The sequence below is a fragment of the Zingiber officinale genome, chromosome 11A (assembly GCF_018446385.1).
Source record: "Zingiber officinale cultivar Zhangliang chromosome 11A, Zo_v1.1, whole genome shotgun sequence".
Classification (NCBI taxonomy): Eukaryota; Viridiplantae; Streptophyta; class Magnoliopsida; order Zingiberales; family Zingiberaceae; genus Zingiber; species Zingiber officinale.
Window position 1 is genome coordinate 92,954,633 of NC_056006.1, and position 18,176 is coordinate 92,972,808.

The 18,176-nt window shown below is 37.7% G+C and overlaps 1 protein-coding gene and 1 pseudogene across 2 annotated transcripts; both read left to right on the top strand.

Annotated features, from left to right (window-relative positions):
• The first annotated feature begins 796 nt into the window (after nucleotides 1-796).
• LOC122031117 (elongation factor 1-gamma-like) lies at nucleotides 797-7,284 on the top strand. 2 transcript variants are annotated; one of them, XM_042590194.1, is made up of 8 exons: nucleotides 797-907; nucleotides 1,049-1,098; nucleotides 2,541-2,687; nucleotides 2,771-2,831; nucleotides 5,519-5,571; nucleotides 5,645-5,746; nucleotides 5,834-6,341; nucleotides 6,711-7,284. In XM_042590194.1, exons 2-8 carry the CDS (start codon nucleotides 1,090-1,092, stop codon nucleotides 7,088-7,090), a joined length of 1,260 nt encoding a protein of 419 aa, XP_042446128.1. In that variant the 5' UTR covers nucleotides 797-907; nucleotides 1,049-1,089; the 3' UTR covers nucleotides 7,091-7,284. The 2 variants fall into 2 exon arrangements, with proteins under 2 accessions (XP_042446128.1, XP_042446129.1); XM_042590195.1 differs by having other exon boundaries at nucleotides 846-907; nucleotides 1,052-1,098.
• A 485-nt stretch (nucleotides 7,285-7,769) lies between these two features.
• Nucleotides 7,770-8,870, top strand: LOC122032502 (annotated as a pseudogene).
• The last annotated feature ends 9,306 nt before the right edge of the window (nucleotides 8,871-18,176 follow it).

Below are 18,176 nucleotides of genomic sequence, written 5' to 3' on the forward strand. Positions count from 1 at the left end.
GCTCCCTTGCCCCACTAGGTGGGACAGGAGAATATTAAGTTATCATCTAAGTACTCATAATTTGATCCCCAATTACGATATATTTATAAATATTTTTCCTCCAAATGATGTGTGCAACCATGGAATACTGGGGCTTTTGGGCCGGTAGCCGTGAGTTCTTCTTGGGCCGATGAAAAACTTTCGTGGGATCAGATTGATCATCCTAAGTTTGGTATTACTAGTTCAATATTTAGTACTTAAGTGTTAAAGGAGTATCGCGGGTACCCAGTTGGCCAGAGAGGAATATATTTACTATAATAGGTCATGATCAATTCTCGATGAGTACCCCAAGTTTAGTGTTACTGGTTCAATATTTTTTATTTAAGTGTTAAAGGGGTCTCACAAGTACTTTGTTGGTTAGAGAGGGATCGATTTACTATAATAGATCATGATCAATTCTCGATGAGTGGATATTCTCAAGAAAAAACTTTTCTATTTAGTAGTTGATTATAAGTCTATCCGCAATTTATCTTCCCATGTATAATGTAAGAATATATTATGAAAAACATTTAGAAGGAGCATAATCACTATTTTCCTTCCTTTGTATAATCTAAGAATGTACTGTGAGAAGCATTTAGAAGGAGCATAATCATCTTTTTCCTAATATAAAGAGTTAAACGAACTGCTAAGTCTACTAAAGACGCAGTAATCACGGCCTTAGATTCCATTTGTATTTGATAAATTAATATGTGGAGTTAGGCAATTAAATGGATCGGATCCATTTGGCGCACAGAAAGTGCATCCGAACCGTTATAGAGATCGCGATGCCCTAGATTGAGCAGGCCGCTCCCCTATATATATAATCAGCGGAGCCTCCATTTTCAGCGACTCCTCTATTGCCAGCGCCGTCGTCATCTCTCTGCACTCTGTAAGTCATTTGCACCTCACACTGGATAGAGATCTCCTTGATTTTCCTGCTTTACTGTTTTTTTCAGCCTCCCCTTGTTCTTGTAGAATCGATCTTGAAGTATTGATTTTGTGTTTTTTTTTTAAAAATTTGTGTGATTAGTAGATCTGGGAGCTAAGGCGGTCACTGATTAGTAAGATTCGATGGCGCTGGTGAGTTCTTAGTTTTGGTTGTGCGTGAGTGATTTGCAATTTATTTTTTTCTATTGGTTTCTTGCAATGTTTTGGTAACTTTAATGTGATTTGTGCTCCGGAATCTATTTACCTTTTCCAAGCTAGTTGATACGGTCGTTTCCTGCGTAATTTTGCACCATAGGGATCTGCAACAAAAGAGGGCTGTTGGGGGTTAAATCGTTCTGATGACCTCCTCGTGTACAAAATGCAAAATAAGAGCATGGATGTGTTCCTTGGACCATGCTAATTTCAAATATGATATTTTTTTATGCATTCTAGCGTGTTGGATCCAGATGAGTTGACCAAATTTTGATGTCTTTCTTGTGTCTTAAATACAAAAATAAGTGTATGAACATATTTCTAGGACACCATGATTCTAATTGAGTTCTACTCCTGCACTCTGACATTGTTAGGATGGCTCTTACCCATTGGTGGGAAATTGGTTGGTTTCTAAAAGAAAAAAAAGGTGTCCTCTTTAGGAATTTCTGAAATCTTGTGGATCTAGTAGGAAATTCTCACCTTTGGGTGTACCATTTAGGAAATTTGTAAAAGGTCTTCACATTTCAAATATTTTTCAATGAATTCTCTCCATGTTGTAGTGTGAACAATGGCGCACTATACAGGCCTCCTAGTTGCTCACAGTTAGTTTCAGTCTGTCACCTACATGTAGTATAATACGGATGCTAATGTATGTGTGTATTTTTATTGGGATATCTCATATGTATACTGAGAGTTTATGCCTGCTATCCAAAAAAGTTGAATTTCTTCCATTTCTTATGTCATTATGGAACAAATTTTCAGTATCTGTGATCATGACAGTTTCACTTTTATTAAAATTCAACTGTTTTTATTGTTTTTATTCAATTTAAGCTAAGTCAATTATATTACCTAAGCCAGAGGTAGGGATGGTTATGCACAACTATGACATGGAAAGGGTAGAATAAGAGTAAAAAGAAGTGCTTGTAAAGACTAATTGGAAAAACCAGGTTTGCCTAAAATGTATTGACCTTTACTCATTGTTTTAAGTGTTTAATGCAGTTACGTGTGCCCACATATGCCTCTACAATATTTCACCTCAAGCACACACCATGTACCTGCATATACGTGTGGTTTCATGTGCTTCATTCATCAATTGTCTTTGATGTCAAGCCAGTTGTTAGTTTACCATAAATTTATATGAAATCCTTCATAATAAGACTATATAAGAAGAGAATGAATGTTTTTTCTATGTTAGTGTTAAAACAATAAGAATCAATAAATGAGAAGGGAAGAAATTATTCGTCCCCCCAAAAGTTGTTGTCCGGAAGAAAAATGGCTTCATAAAAGATGATGATGAGTTGTCTCAAATTCTCACTACAATCGTACATCCTGAACCTTCTTCCTTTTTCCTTGACACCATTATCTGATATTGGTTTACTCAGGTTTTACATTCTACAAGTAACAAGAATGCATTCAAGACACTTATTGCTGCTGAGTACACTGGAGTCCAAGTTGAGTTGGCTAAGAATTTTGAAATGGGTGTAACTAATAAAAGTCCTGAATTTCTTAAGATGAATCCCATAGGGAAGGTAAGCAATTTTTTTGTCCAAATATTACCATGTTTACTAGATGTTTGATCCTTACTTAAAATTCTGGTGATGCGTGAGCTCAGGTGCCTGTGTTGGAGACTCCTGATGGTTCCATTTTCGAGAGCAATGCTATAGCTCGATATGGTATGAGTGAATCTCCGTCCATTGCTTTGTAGTCTTGGTTCTTGCAATATTTGATGTGTTCTTTTGGTCCACTATCATAATACCATAAGTTACTGGAATTCTGAGCCTGACTTGTTAGGTTCAATTTTACTTATGCCTATCAAAAGATGAAAATTGTGTTGACTGTTGTCAGATATCCATAGTTACAATTTTCAGTATAAGGTGGCATATTTTATAATATGGAGGTCACCCTCAGTTCAAACTGAACTAGATAAAAAGTTATTATTGCTCTTCTTTAAATAAACCAAACTAAAGCAAAAAGAAGCAATGAGTTTTCAAAGGAATTATGTTGTGTTTATTATCCTTAATGTTTCAGATACTTGTTGAGGCTGAACTGAATTCCTTTAGAAACTGATTTGTTTGGTTCAAATGAATACTTATAATTTTTATTTGTTTAATTAGTATTAGTTTTAAATGTGATGATGATAACTACATGATGACAGCTAGTCTGGAGTAAAATCACTCTGAGGTAGTCATTTGGTTATTAATCAAGGATATCCTCTGAAATTTTTAAGAAATGCGAGATCATATATTTTTTCATATGCAGTTGTCCTTGTACTAAAAAAAATTAAAATTTTATATGGGATTGTGTAATCTGAACCAGAGTTAGTTGTTTCTTAAATGAATTGTGATTCAAATTGCACAATGGATAACCCAATTTTGTAGTTCAATAATACCATCTTTAATGTTATCAGCTCATCATCTTCTCTCTTTATGAATATTTATATTATTTCTCTTGTAACATGAGGCTTTCTCCATTTTTGGTGTAAATAACAATTTATTGTTCTTAGACCTTGTGGGCAAGAGGTGTATGCTTGAAGAGAGAACTCTACAAAAATTGCATAACAGATGCCTTTTTACCACAAACCATTAGTCTAACAATTTGGAGTCTTATGTATGACTATTTCACTATTATCACACCACCTTTATTTAACTTTGAATTATGTTAAAATGAACTTTTTTGTCTCCCTCTATCACTCATTTTGTTTACTTTCCACATGTGTATGAACCTTAGGCTTTGTTTACTTGGGAGGAGGGAAATAAAAACTGGAAAGATTTCCATGGTGGAAAACTTTCCCTTATTTACTAATGGATTATTTTCTTTTCTTTTGTTTACCTAATGGGTAGACGGATTTAGAAATCTATCCTTTTTGTTTACTTAATAGACAGACGGATTTATAATCCATCCATGAATCAATTTTTGATCATTTTTTCTTCCACTCAAATTGGGCGGAAAATAATTTTCTTCCTTTGACTTTGCCTTCAAAACCAAATTTCTACACTCCCCACCACAAACCCTTGCAACCACCATTGTCTAGTTCCCATTCCCCTCTCTCTCCATCCTAGGCCTTAATCCCACATTGCCGACGAGAGAAGGAAGTGGAGGCACCCCTACGACACGTGGAACAAACTGTAGAAACAATGCAGGGCATGGTGGGATCACCATGTACCAAGGTGATAGTGTCGGTTGGTGTCCTCCAGATGGAGGAAAGTCTTGCCTAATGGAAGTCTCTCAACAAGGAGCAAGAGGAGGTGTTCACAGGTCCCTCGAGGGCGAACACGAGATCTCTCACGATCTTCAGCGACTCCGTCGCAATCCTATCATACTATTCCCCAAGCCTCCTCAACCTCATCCTCTTCTTCCCGGCAGGTCTGGTAGAGGACTGAACACCGCTCCCGGCATTTCTATCCTTCTAAGGCTTCTCTACCGCCACCTCTCCCTCATTTCTCTCCGATGGGTTAGAGTCGAGGCGTGAAAGATCTTGCCTGCAGCGGCTTTGGGCTTCAAGATCTTTGACTTTGTTGGCACGGTGGGAGGAGAAGAGGCAGTCTGCCACGAGATCTTCTCTTGCTTAGCGAGGAGCTTCTTGATGGAGCCCTTAATGCAGCCCTGGAGGCGATGGCGACTGAAGCTCAGGCCGCCCATGGACCAGTGCGCCTCATTGGTCCACGAGAGGAGGGATCCAAGACGGGTGTTGGTGGATCAACCCACTCATCATCTGTGAAGAAGCGGAGGTCATTGTGATTGGAGGTGACGTGAATTCCTTCTTTTTTTTCCTTTTCCATCTTTCCCTTCCTTTCCCAGATATTTTTCTTTTCTCTCTCCAAATTCATTTTTTTCTCTTTCCTTTCTCTTACCCTTCCCTACCGATTTTTTTCCCATTATCAATTCTTTTCCTTCTCCTTTACATCTTTGGAAAAACATAGCCCTAATTTGTTTCCTCATTTATCTATTGCAGTACACCTGATTACTCTCTGACACCGGTAGTTTTATTTTTTTCTATCAACCCCACCAATCTCATAACATTGGTATGTCATTTATATTTAAAAATGCAAGTGGTGAAAATTTTACATTGTAGTACATCGTATTTCTTTTTATATTTAAAAAAGACAGTAAATGTAAGAAAACTCCCTGTAAAATTAACTGTTTGGTGAAAGTCTTAGCATCACCTGGAAGTGGAAGCCAACTTGATCATCATCTTTGAACTGTGTTTATCCTATCTATTTTGCCCGTTACATGGCTCTTATTTACAGACCAAGCTTGTGCATACTTAAATTTTAAATATAGTTTTTTTACTCCCATAAATGATAAATTTGCAAAAGGATTTTTGAGATGTGTGTACTTAATGCATTTTCCCCTCCTACAGTTACTCGTTTGAAGGAGAACAATCCTCTTTTGGGCTCTTCTCTCATTGAATATGTAAGTTTTCTGTCTCAATGTCTCAATTTGTTGTGCAGTTGAACCAATTGTTTTTCTGGTTTGTATTTGGTAGGGTCACATTGAACAGTGGATTGATTTTGCAACATTGGAAATTGACACGAATGTTTTAAGATGGTATGTTCCACGAGCTGGACGGTTGCCTTACCTTGCACCTGTAAGTATAATATTTCCATCATCTGCCCACATCATATTGAAAGCTTGGTTGGACTCATTTATTTACATGAATTGTGTGCTTTTGTAGGCTGAGGAACTAGCGATAACTAGTTTGAAGAGGGCTCTCGGGGCATTGAATACCCACCTTGCCTCAAACACATACCTTGTTGGGCATTCAGTTACATTAGCTGATATTATTATGACATGCAATTTATATTTGGGATTTTCAATGATATTGATTAAGAGTTTTACATCAGAGTTCCCTCATGTGGAAAGGTACTTCTGGACTTTAGTTAATCAGCCTGAGTTTCGTAAGGTCTTAGGCGAGGTCAAGCAGACAGAATCTGTTCCACCAATTTCCTCCCAAAAGAAACCTGCTCAACCTAAAGAACCAGCTAAACCTAAGGAAGTTAAAAAAGAACAAAAGAAGGAACCTGCAAAACCAAAAGTACCAGAAGTGGAAGAAGAGGAAGAAGCACCCAAACCGAAGCCAAAAAATCCTCTAGACCTACTTCCTCCTAGCAAAATGATATTGGATGAGTGGAAGAGGCTCTATTCCAATACAAAAACCAATTTCCGTGAGATTGCTATCAAAGGTATTGTTCCACCTATTTGCTACAAAATAAGTATTTTGCTTGATATTCTTTGCTTTTATTAATTTTTTTGTTATCTATTGCTACTTTACCAATAATCTACAGATTGCCTTAATTTGTGATTTAGTGGATATTAACTGAAGGATATTACTTTCTACTCTCTGTATCAGACATTCTCAAATGTTATTTTCTTTGCGCTTGGATGATACATAATGTGTTCAACAAATATTAGATGTATGTGTTGTAAATTTGGTACTTGGGTATTGGCTCCATTAATTAATGTGGCCTTATTGTATATGTTGAGCCTCTTCTATTTCTTGCACTATGATTGTTTACTTTATTTATTCATCATCCTGTGTATCATGGTTTCAGGTTTCTGGGACATGTACGATCCTGAGGGTTACTCCCTATGGTTCTGTGACTACAAATACAATGATGAGAACACTGTTTCATTTGTCACCTTGAACAAGGTGGGTGGTTTTTTGCAACGCATGGACCTGACTCGGAAATATGCATTTGGAAAAATGCTCGTTATTGGTTCCGAGCCCCCATTCAAGGTGAAGGGGCTGTGGCTTTTCCGGGGGCAAGAGATTCCAAAGTTTGTGCTCGATGAGGTGTACGACATGGAGCTTTATGACTGGGTGAAGGTTGATATCTCTGATGAAGCACAGAAGGAGAGAGTGAATGCCATGATTGAGGATCAGGAGCCTTTTGAGGGCGAAGCTTTACTGGATGCCAAATGTTTCAAATAGATGCCATATGTTTAGCGTTGCTGGTGTTATTTCTAGTATTTAAGTTATCAGGAGTGCCAACTAGATGAAATTTTGTTCAACGGTAATTTTAGTGTTTCTAAGCCTCATAGTAGACCAAGCTAAATCTCTGAAAAACCTTGGTATTCTGGTGGTGTTTTAAAATTTTATGAAATGTTCATTTGTGATTGTGCCAATTTTCCCCCTAGTTCATTAGTAAAGAAAGTTTAGTGCAAAGAATAATCAGATGATAGTGAAATCTCAATTGATAAACTTGTTGATTGCTAAAAAGAGTTTAAGATTCATTTCTCACTGCTAGTTTATATCACAAGAGATTTAATTCCATATTGCCAGCCAAGAACCTTATCTTCCATCTCTTTTCTTTGCAGTTGATGACTTTAGAGATTCCTCTACTATTAAAAAAAATAAAATAAAATAAAAAAATAGATCCGTTACCTTAGCGACCTCTCTTGTACCGGTCTCACGGATATGGAAGGAGATTCATGCAGGTACACAGGCCATAGGCGCATGATGGGATAAATCTCAGGTCGTCAGTTCCTGAGAATCGACCCCTGATCATTATGTCAGAGATATGTTCTTGCCCTGGAAGAAAATTACACGAGGAAGATAATTGAGGAGTATTTGGTTTCAATAAAGTAGATAATACATGACTTTTTTTGTCATGGGAATAAGTTCATGAACAAAAGCTGCTCCAAGAAGCATCTATAAAAGTCCATATTGGCAAAGGAATGTTAAAATAAGAAGCCAAATGGGTTCAGCACTATCTCAAGAACCCAAGAACAATCGCCAGAACACAATGCCGATCGATCGAGTGCAGCGATTGGAACCCATAACAAGGTCAGATCCTAACAAGAGCAAAGCCAGCGTTTGGAAGGTTAGCCGTTAGGTCTCCTAGAACAATACATATCCTCTCTAAATCATGTTTAAAGTATATATATTATCGAGGCAAAATAATGTTTTCTTTTGCTTGACTTGTGATGTAGAGGCATTGGGTGGATGATGAAAGCAAAATCCATTGCTTTGCTTTGTTGGCGAGAGACTTATCGATAACTTGGGGCGATGATCAAAGATATTGGCAATGGACTGTTTCTAAAGGAGAAGAGTATAATGTTTTCCTCCTAAAATACTTTTTTCCCCTTGTATTCTTCTCCAAAATTCGATCGTCAAACTAGTTAATCATTCTTCTCTCATCGTAAATAGGCCTACTGACAAGGATTCAGAGTTTTAAACAGCAGTGCTTAAAGCAGTTTGTTGGTTGGACATCTTTGGAAAATTCGATACGTCCAATCTCACACCCAAAGTTAAGTACGAGGTTGTCTTTGTAGTCATGATGAGCAAAAATAGTTATGGATGGCAAGTACCTGTCACTTTGAGGGTCAAATTTCCTGATGAAAGAGCTGAGGAGCACAGTGAGAGACTAGAAGACAAACCGAAAGGGCAGTGGATTGAGCTCAAAGTGTGTGAATTCGTGACGCCCCCAAAACCCAATGGAGATGTTGAGGTATCATTGTTTAGGCGTGGTGGAGCCTGGAAGGGCGGGCTTATGGTTAAAGGTGCAGTCATACGCCCTAAAAAGTGATCAAGCGATACCGATGATGATAATCATCAAGAGTTCATCTATTTGAAGACAGCTACATTAGGATTGTGTTTGGCAAGGCATGTCGTTGTGAACTACTGTCATCCAGTGATTGAAAACAGAAATGATCCCATGCTAGCTGCAATAGCATGTTTTATTATGAATTCAATCAAACTAATTATTACTAATGTTTAAGATTTGGATTCCCCTCTGTTTGGAGCAACATTTTTATATCGAGTCATAGCACACGATGATTGAAGGATTCGTATATATCTGACGAAGAAGCTGTTTGTGGGCAACTTACCCTTCATGTTGCAAGAGCAATCAACGAAAATTCATGTGGTCGAAACCGCTTCGAGATCAAATCCAAATGATAAAAACATTAAGATCAAAATAAATTGAACGATGATGATACAATGTGTTGCGAATGGACCAGATATAATAAAATATCAGTGGTTAAGTTGGTGTGACAGTCAAAGTCAGAATAGTATGACGGTCAAAGTCCTAGTAAGATGACAATTAAAGTCAGAGTGTATGCAGTTGGATAAGCCATTCTCGCCCAGGCTCAGTTCCTCATGTTGGATCCTATGGTTATTTTGATATGATCAACCAAGTTACGTTAGATTCTGTTTGATTTTGATCTATGTATCTAAGTGTATAGGAGCTTAGGAGTACAAGAAGTCGAGCGGAAGACGTAGCTAGGAGATCACAGCAGCAAAGGAGCGAAATGGAGCTGCAAATGCTACTGGAGAAGAAAAAGGAGAAGAAAAGTTTGAATAATTAAATACGGTTTTGTAGTGCCAAAACTCCCCAAGGAGAAGAAAAAGGAGAATATCAGTGGACCAAAAAGAAACAAACAAATTTCATAGCGAATGGACGAGCTGAGTTTCAGCTGCTTAACGTGCTTCCACCCCAGGAAGTAAATCGGATTGGAGATTACGACTTAGCGAAGGAGCTTTGGGAAAAGTTCTTGGAGTTGCACGAAGGAACTTTCGAAACAAAGCTCGCAAGACGGGACGTGCTCCGAAATCAATTGACGAACCTTCGGTTGGAAGAAGGAGAGTCAATAGCACAACTACATGGATGAATCAAGGAGCTGATCACCAGACTAACAAACCTCGGAGAAATGGTAACGAATCAGGGCTCACAAAAGTATGCTTTAAATGCGTTTCCAAGAACACCTGAATGGATATCTATAGTAGACTCCTACTATATATCTAAGGATCTTGAGGTAAGTACTTTAGAAAGTTTTTTTTTCAACTTTCGAATTACACGAATCTCGGTGTGCAGGATAAAGAAAAGGACCGAGTCAGAACGTTGCCCTGAAGGCAAGAACAAACGATTCAGACTCTGACGAATCAATTAATGAAAACGAAGCAGCCCTGTTGGTAAGAAAATTTAATAAATTTATTCGGTCTTATAAGTTTAAATCATAGACAAAGAGGGATTACCGAAACAAAAGGAAGGTCCGATGGTACAACTGCAACGAAAAAGCGCACATCAAGGATGACTGCTCAAAATTGAAGAAAAGGAACAAAGAGAAAGAAAAGTCCCAAAGACCAACATCCTCCAAACATAAGAGTCTGAAGGTCACATGGGATGAATCATCGTCCTCCGAATCTGAAGTCGAAGCCTACGCCGGACTTACTCTAACAACAATCCACCAAGAAGAAGATGAGACTAGTTCAGAAATGAGCATAGATGAAGGGGGAGGATCATCAGAAGAAAGCTGCGATAAAGGGGGAACATAAAAAATTGAGATAAGTAAGGTACGTACTCTACTCCCAAGCAGTCCTTTCAATTTATTAAGATCCTTCCTAAAGATTTAGTTAAATTATAAAAGAAAAATGTTGAGTTAAAATTAAACTTAGCAAAAACATGTCCCTTAGAATTATTTAACAAATTAAAGGAAGAAAATGATAAACTAAAACTGCAATTTGATGGCTTGAAAAAAGATGCATGTTTTTAAACAAATAACTTTAAAAAATCAAAACTAAGAATTTATGAAAAATTAAACTGGTACATTAGAAAATATCAGGGACAACTTAGAAGAATACCTAGAGGGTATGTTCCCCCTATATATTTAGCTAACCCAGTATGAAGGAACCTATATTGGGTTCCAAAATCGTACTTAGTTTAAATAATTTTTTGGTTAAGGCTTTCAGAAAAATTAAATGTTTAATTCTTTAAGTGGGTTTGTCTAGAAGTGGTTGATGATCCAATAATTAAGAAGGCCTAATGCCTCGCCACAACCTAGAAGTCGATTAACGAATTGAGTATTTAATTGACAAACTGATAAGCATGTAAATTAAGATAATGTTTTTTCCTTGTCAATTATTTGAAAAAAAATCATAAATTTTTATTCTCAATGTTTTTATTTAACTTCAAAATTTCTAACTTAGATTTTATTCCTCAAAAAATTACTTTATAAACTTGAAAATTTGTATAGTATTTTTTTTTTTTGATGTGATCAAAGGGGATGAATAGGTACAAGTTAGGGGGCATTAAGATTTTTAAGATTTTTTTTTATAAACTCATTTTTTTTATATTATATATCATCAATTGGACTTACCTTTGATGTTGCAATTTCTTTTATTTACAACTTTCTACTTAAATGCTTTATTTTGCAATTATTACTTGTTTGTTATTACCCTAACTTGAATTTGAGTTGATGCACATCAAAAATGGGGAGATTATTGGACCCTGTGGTTGTTTTGATGTGATCAACCAAGTTAGGTTAGGTCCTGTTTGGTTTTGATCCTCGTGTCTAAGTGTGCAGGAGATTAGGAGCACAAGAAGTCGAGCGGAAGATGTAGCTAGCGAGAAAGATGACACGGGAAGGGAGTCGACGGGCTCGGTGCATCCGAGGGATGAAAGGGCTGCGAAAGAGTACACTGGTGGATGAGAAGAACGTACTCGACGTTCAAGGGACGAGAAGCTGGAGTAGAAGCCTACTCGAGGAGAAGACCGAAAAATGAGTTCAGGTGAGTCCTATTCCGGTGGTCGAAATCACCCAGGAGATCGCAGAAGCAAAGGAGCGAAGTGGAGCTGCAACTGCTGCTGGAGGCGCCTTTAAAGGCTGTTGAAGGCGCCTTCCATGACTGGAAGGCGCCATCAATGAACAGTGCGAAGGCGCTTTCCAAGGTTTTGGAAGGCGCTTTCGGCCAGTCAAACTGGCCGTTTGCAAGTGGATAAATCTTTATCCACTTGCCACGCTGGAGGCGCCTTCCAAGCCCTTTGGAGGCACCTTCAACCTTCGGATGAGATTTCCCAGGGGTTATAAAAAGACCCCTGGACCTAGGAAATTAACAACAACCGAGAACAACTCTTGTATTAACTTCCTAGCAACTGTTTGAGCTTTCATTGTGTGTAAAAGGCTTCTCCTCCTTCAGAGAAAGAGATTCTTAGTGAGTTTTGCAACCACCTTGGATTAACAACCACCTAGGTTGTAACCAAGCCAATTCTGAGTCTCTTCCTTATTCTTGTTACTTTTATTTTATTATTAGTATTGCATTTTAAGTAAGAGTTGAAAGCACGAGGAAGGTATTATTTTTTTATTTCAGGCAATTCACCTCTCCCCTCTTGCTGGCCCTGCTGCGCCAATACCTCATTCCTCAGTGCTAAGTCCCTTAGTAAGAAGTCTGTCGGCTCAATAGTCGGTCGGGCTTAAGAGGTTTAGTGCTCCGCTTCAATATCAAAAGCACCTAACATATAGCCGGTCAGCCCTATAGCTGAGCAGACTTAAAGAACTCAACTCTCCATTCTACAAGCACAAGTCCCTCAATATATAGTCGGTCGACCTAAGCGTTGGTCGGACTAGAGAGACCTAACGTTCCGTTGAGTGCCAAAACATAGAATAAACTCGGTTAGACAAAGGTCCGATCGGATGTATTGGGCTAGCCCCTATCCTTCAGAGATATTCTCTCAACACACAACAAAGGTTGTCTCCCAGTATAGAGTCGGTCGGTCCAAGAGCAGGTTGGACTTACATGACATAGTTCCCTATTTCTCAGTGCCATGACACTTAGTATATGGTTGCTTGACCTAAAGGGTCAAACATATCTATGGGACTAAGCTCCCCATTTCTCATGTGCCAGTCCCACATCATATAGTCGATTGAATCATATAAGTTCGGTCGGACTACCTCCAGGGAACAACATTATCAGAGAATTGTGACAATTTAACAGAAAAAATAACTCTTGTCAGGGAATATTCTGCTATATCTGCAATGGAACCTTCATATGATCATGGCTATACATTTTCACGCACCTGATAGTAAACATTTTCAACCACCTCATTTATTGAAAAGATTAGAAAATGTCGTTCATATACAAGTAACAGAAGATTCCTTAGAAGATGACTGCATAATCCTCTAGATCGTACATCTTCCATTACCCGACATATTATGACATCATATATTCCTTGTCACCTCATTATTGCGAAGGTTATGAGAGGCAGCATAAAAAAGAGGATTCTCTCCGTTGGCGAGGGGTGTTTTTAACGTTTTAACGTGGTAACACTTTACACTACTTGCGTGCATCTAGTATTCATCATTTTCTCTACTTTTTGCTCAACCATCATACTGATTTGAGGGTTGAAGTGTCTGCACCAGGGACCCCCTCCCTGATTCTCGCTCTAACGTTTTGTTTGCTCTCTATGGTGTGTATAGAAGGGAGTGTCAGGCATCACTTCTTCCTCATCTTGAAGTCTTCTCCTAGTCAACGACAGAGCCACCTGCTCAGCACGCTATGTCTATTGCCTTCAGTCAGGATCAGATAAAAATAATATATGGAAGAGAAGCTTTCTGCTACTTTGAAAATTTTATAGTCAAATTTGAGATCCAATGTCATCAATCAAACATCTTTTGCTCACCATAAGACGAATAATGCGAATCGGGTTTTGGGTCTTCCAACACCCCATAAAAGTTGCGGTGGCGGCGCTACGGATGTGGTGCATCCCTCAGCTAGTAGGGAACTAGGTCGGACCCACGGCGAGATCTTGGAGTAAGCAAGGACGTCACCCTCGAATGAGAACGATTGATACCTCCTCCATCCCTTTCCTATGTTGGTACACTTGTAGAGTTATAAATTTAAACACGACATTAATATTTTCCAAATCATTTTTTTATTTTACAAAAAAAAAATTATTAATATCATTATATTTATATATTAATTAATTAAAACACATTAATCTTATTAAATTGATTTAATTTTTTACCCTAAACCTAAACTATCTCTCTCTTAAGTAAAGAATTTTGTTTAAAAGCAAGTGTTTTTTTTCTGTTTGGTGAAAAAGATGCAAGGATGTGACGCGACCACTTGCATTGCCTGGTGAGCACATGGCATCCTCCTGAGCAGTTGCTACCCCACCAAGCAACGACTATGATGTAGTCGTTGCCCCGGCAGATAGGCCCGCCCATAGGCCGGGTCCTAACCGAACCCAGCCCGGGCCTATAATCGGGCTATGGGTCTAGGCCAGTTGCGAAATAATTGTAAACGCCAATTAAATATGGACGATGTCATCTTCCACAGCCTCCACCAGTCCACCAACCCTTTTCTTCCTCGTCGCTTCCCTCTCCTCTTCCTCTCCCAGTGCAACTGCACTGGCGCCCTCCACTCCTCCCTCTCACAATGCCGCTGCACTAGCACCCTCTGCTCCGACTCTAACCAAAATTGTAATCCTTCGCCCATCAGCGACGGCGACCTACTGTGGGCAGTGACCTTGTGCGACGAGTCCGCCACCCATAGCAGAGGAAGCGGTTAAGGCTTCCTCCCCCATAAGGTGATCGAGTAGTGGAAGGGGTAGAGAGGGTGTTGATCAAATGTCACATCCATTGCGATTGAGGTCAGATGTGAGTGAAAGGGAGGAGAATCAAGTGGCTGGAGAAAGAGATGACAAAGCGGAGGCTTCGCTTCCTTTAACAGCGGGAGGACCTCTATTGGTAGGTTTCATTACTGCATGGTCTTCTGCCATCTGAATGACAAGGATAGATAGGTCAGAAATAGGGATTTCCTTTGGGATTTTTTTTCCCATCACAAGTAGGGTTGTCACGAACAGTGACCAGTCTTGAACCGTCGTGAATTGATTAAATTGTAACTTGCAATTCAAACCTATGAACTATAATTGTTTTAGACAGTTAAAGTTAAAGGCCAACCGTTCACAGTCGACCTTTCATAAATTGTCGAACTGACGGGTTCGACAATGGTTTTGAATAGTTAAAATACTTTAGAACTGTCGAAACAACGGTTTTGAACTGTCAGTTCGAGCCGTGATTGGATCTGCCACCAAATAATACAGTGGTAAGAGTGTTTTCTATCTTGGTAAGTATGAAAAATAAACTGCACAATCAAATGAATGATATGATAATTTTATTATATAGGTCGAGAAAAATATATCCCTAAATAGTGGATAATAAAGTTATTATATATTGATCCGGCAGTAAGGTAAAGACGGGGGACTCCTTTGAGGGGAGTCAAGGACACGTAGAGGTCAAAGGTCAAGGGCAATATGAGGTTCGGTCGATCGGGTAAGGATCGGGTCAACCAGCCGAACGGGTCAGAACAGAATCAAAGACAACCCGGCGGGGAGTTGGGTTTCCGACGCTCATGGTAAACAAGGTAGCCGGGCCGAGCGGGTTGCCCGCTCGGTCAAGGCATAAAGCAGCAATACTATGAACAGTCTCAGCCGAGCACACGACCGGAAGTCTCCCGAGCGGACCAGTACATGCGTCCGGTCGGACGTGAGGGGACTGCCGAGCGGCTGAACGCTCGGCAGGGGGAGAGAGAGGACAAAAGGATAAAGGAACATCTTCTGACAATAAGCATGTTCGAAGACCAAGCCATACACGGAAGCCTATGACGGAAGGTTCTATACTGTCCCATCAGAGAGGTACTCGGACTGTAGCGGTATGGTGTCAGGCAAGCTCCTTTGGGAAGCCCATACTGAGGTATGGTAAGAGGACACGTGTACACCTCGGTATGTGTGCATAAGCCTCATCGCAACTTATATAAGGGTCCCCATATTTCGCCGGAGGTACGCGATCTTTCATCTTCAGAGCCACTTTCTCATTTCCCTCTTGCCTGACTTGAGCGTCGGAGGATCGTCGTCGAGAATCCCCTCCCGGCCCGACTTCCTTGCAGGTTCGCCGAAGGCCCGTACGACCGGTCAAAGATCCACGTCAATAGTTTGGAGAGCGCCACGTGCCCAGCGTCCATCGATTCAGCGTTCGGATAGGATCATATATATATTTTTGAAAATATAATAAAATAATTATTATAATTTTGAAAATATAATAAAATAATTATTTTATGATACATTATGATTATACGCTTTTATATAATTTTAATTTTATAGATTATATTATATTATAGAAGGAAACATTGGGCACAATAGTAAAATTGTTGACTTAAAGGTCACAAACTCAAATCTAGAAATAACTTTTTACAAAATAGGATAAGACTACTGGTTTTAAATTCATACATTGTGCTGTCCTTATTAATTATATTATATTTTTATTTATATTGAACCAAGATCCAAGCTCTCCTTCTGGTTAACAAATCATATTCTCCTCTCAATATTAAAAAAGCATCAATAATGATGCCCTGCCATAGGGAGTAGGGACCACAAGCAAGATATATTATTTTAAAATTTATTTTTATTATTAGCCCATAAATAATAGGAAAAATTTACATGCAGTTTCCATTGACAAATATAATTTTACATGCATTTTCCATTAGAAAAAATCTTTCTTTTCACTCTCTAGGCTAATATACTTATCTAATTGCCCCTGATATTTTAAGTATAAAAAATCTAAAAATAAGTATAAATTCTCTTAAATTCAGTACATTAAACTAGAATCTAGTATATTTTTCTATCAAATTGAGTACGATTCTTTTTTCACCTCAATTGGATGGAAAATATATTGGATTTTCTTTAAATGGTACTCAATTGGATGTAAAATATACTAGATTTTCTTTAAATGATACTCAATTGGATGAAAAATATTAGATTTTTTTCAAATGATACTAAATTTAGGAGAAATTATATTAAATCGGAAAAAAGTCGTACTCAATTTAATAGAAAATATACTCGATTTTAGTTTAAAATACTGAATTTAATAGGAATTATACTCATTTTTAGACTATTTATACCTAAAAAATATGAAGGGTAATTTTAATAGAAAATATACTCGAATATACTAGATTTTCTTTAAATGATATTCAATTGGATAGAAAATATACTAGATTTTCTTTAAATGATACTTAATTAGATAGAAAATATACTAGATTTTCTTTTTACATGGTGCTGAATTTAGGAGGAATTATATTAAAATAGGAAAAAAATATGCTCAATTTAATATAAAATATACTCAATTCTAATGTAAAATACTGATTTAAGAGGAATTATATTCATTTTTGGACATTTTGTATCTAAAAAATCTGAGGAACAATTAGGTCACAATATTTGCACGAGGGAGTTGAAGTAAATAAAACTTTGCATGCAGGGAGTGGAAATAAAGTTTTTTATGAGGGGGGATTGTATGCAAAATTCAAGTTATGATTAGGGATTTTTCTCTACTTTACTCTCAATAATACCAAGAAAAAAAAAGTTTAACGAATTTTTACCCGCATAATCTACATCCTATAAATCAAAAACATAATGCATACATCCATTAAATCATTTCATTGAATTCGTCCATAATGATAAATTCATATGTTAAAAATAAAATCAACCCGGCCTTCTCAGATCACACCCGATACCCTGATTATTCTGCCAGATTGTTTCTAATTTTTTTTAATCCCACGAAAGAGATATTGTAATGGTAAAACGTTAATGGATGGCACAATCAACCTTTCCATATGCGTACGGCGCAAGTTTCTGATATATTTATTTATGTATTCTTGACTTCTTGCTGCTGGTCGGAGTATGTTACTAAGCAAAAAATCATTAGAATCCTGATTTGTAATATAACAATCTTGCAAAATATCGTTCAAATCTATGTATCGATATGTATTTATGTGCATTTTCTACTTGCAACAAAGTAAGCATTCAGGCTGCATTTACTTGAATTGAATAAATAAGGGAGAAGGAAATGTGAAATGCCATCAATATATTTTTAGAAAAAAAAACTTTCCTATTTTCGCTGTTCATATAAGAAATAAAAGGCAAAAATATAGTCTTATTGAATGTTTTTGACAATTGCCAAGGTCATCAATATTTTAGCAAAACGTACGTTACCATGGTATTTTTCAATGATTTTATATTGCTTTTATGGTAGAAATAAGAGATGCATTTGGAAAATTTGTCAATAATCAATCTTATCTGAGAAGTATATTAATGTAATGCCAAATGTAGTCAAGTGTCTTAATTAATAAATGTGAAGGTTAAATTTATCTTGTGCACCTCTTCCAAGATATCGATGTTATTATTTTACCTTGGCAATAATTTTTTAATATGTTTTACTAATTTTACTCACTCAATTTCTAAAATTAA

Coding starts and splice junctions, on each gene's coding strand:
- LOC122031117 (XM_042590194.1), top strand. Junction 2,832..5,518: donor CAATGCTATAGCTCGATATG/GTATGAGTGAAT, acceptor CCCCTCCTACAG/TTACTCGTTTGAAGGAGAAC. Junction 5,747..5,833: donor GGTTGCCTTACCTTGCACCT/GTAAGTATAATA, acceptor GTGCTTTTGTAG/GCTGAGGAACTAGCGATAAC.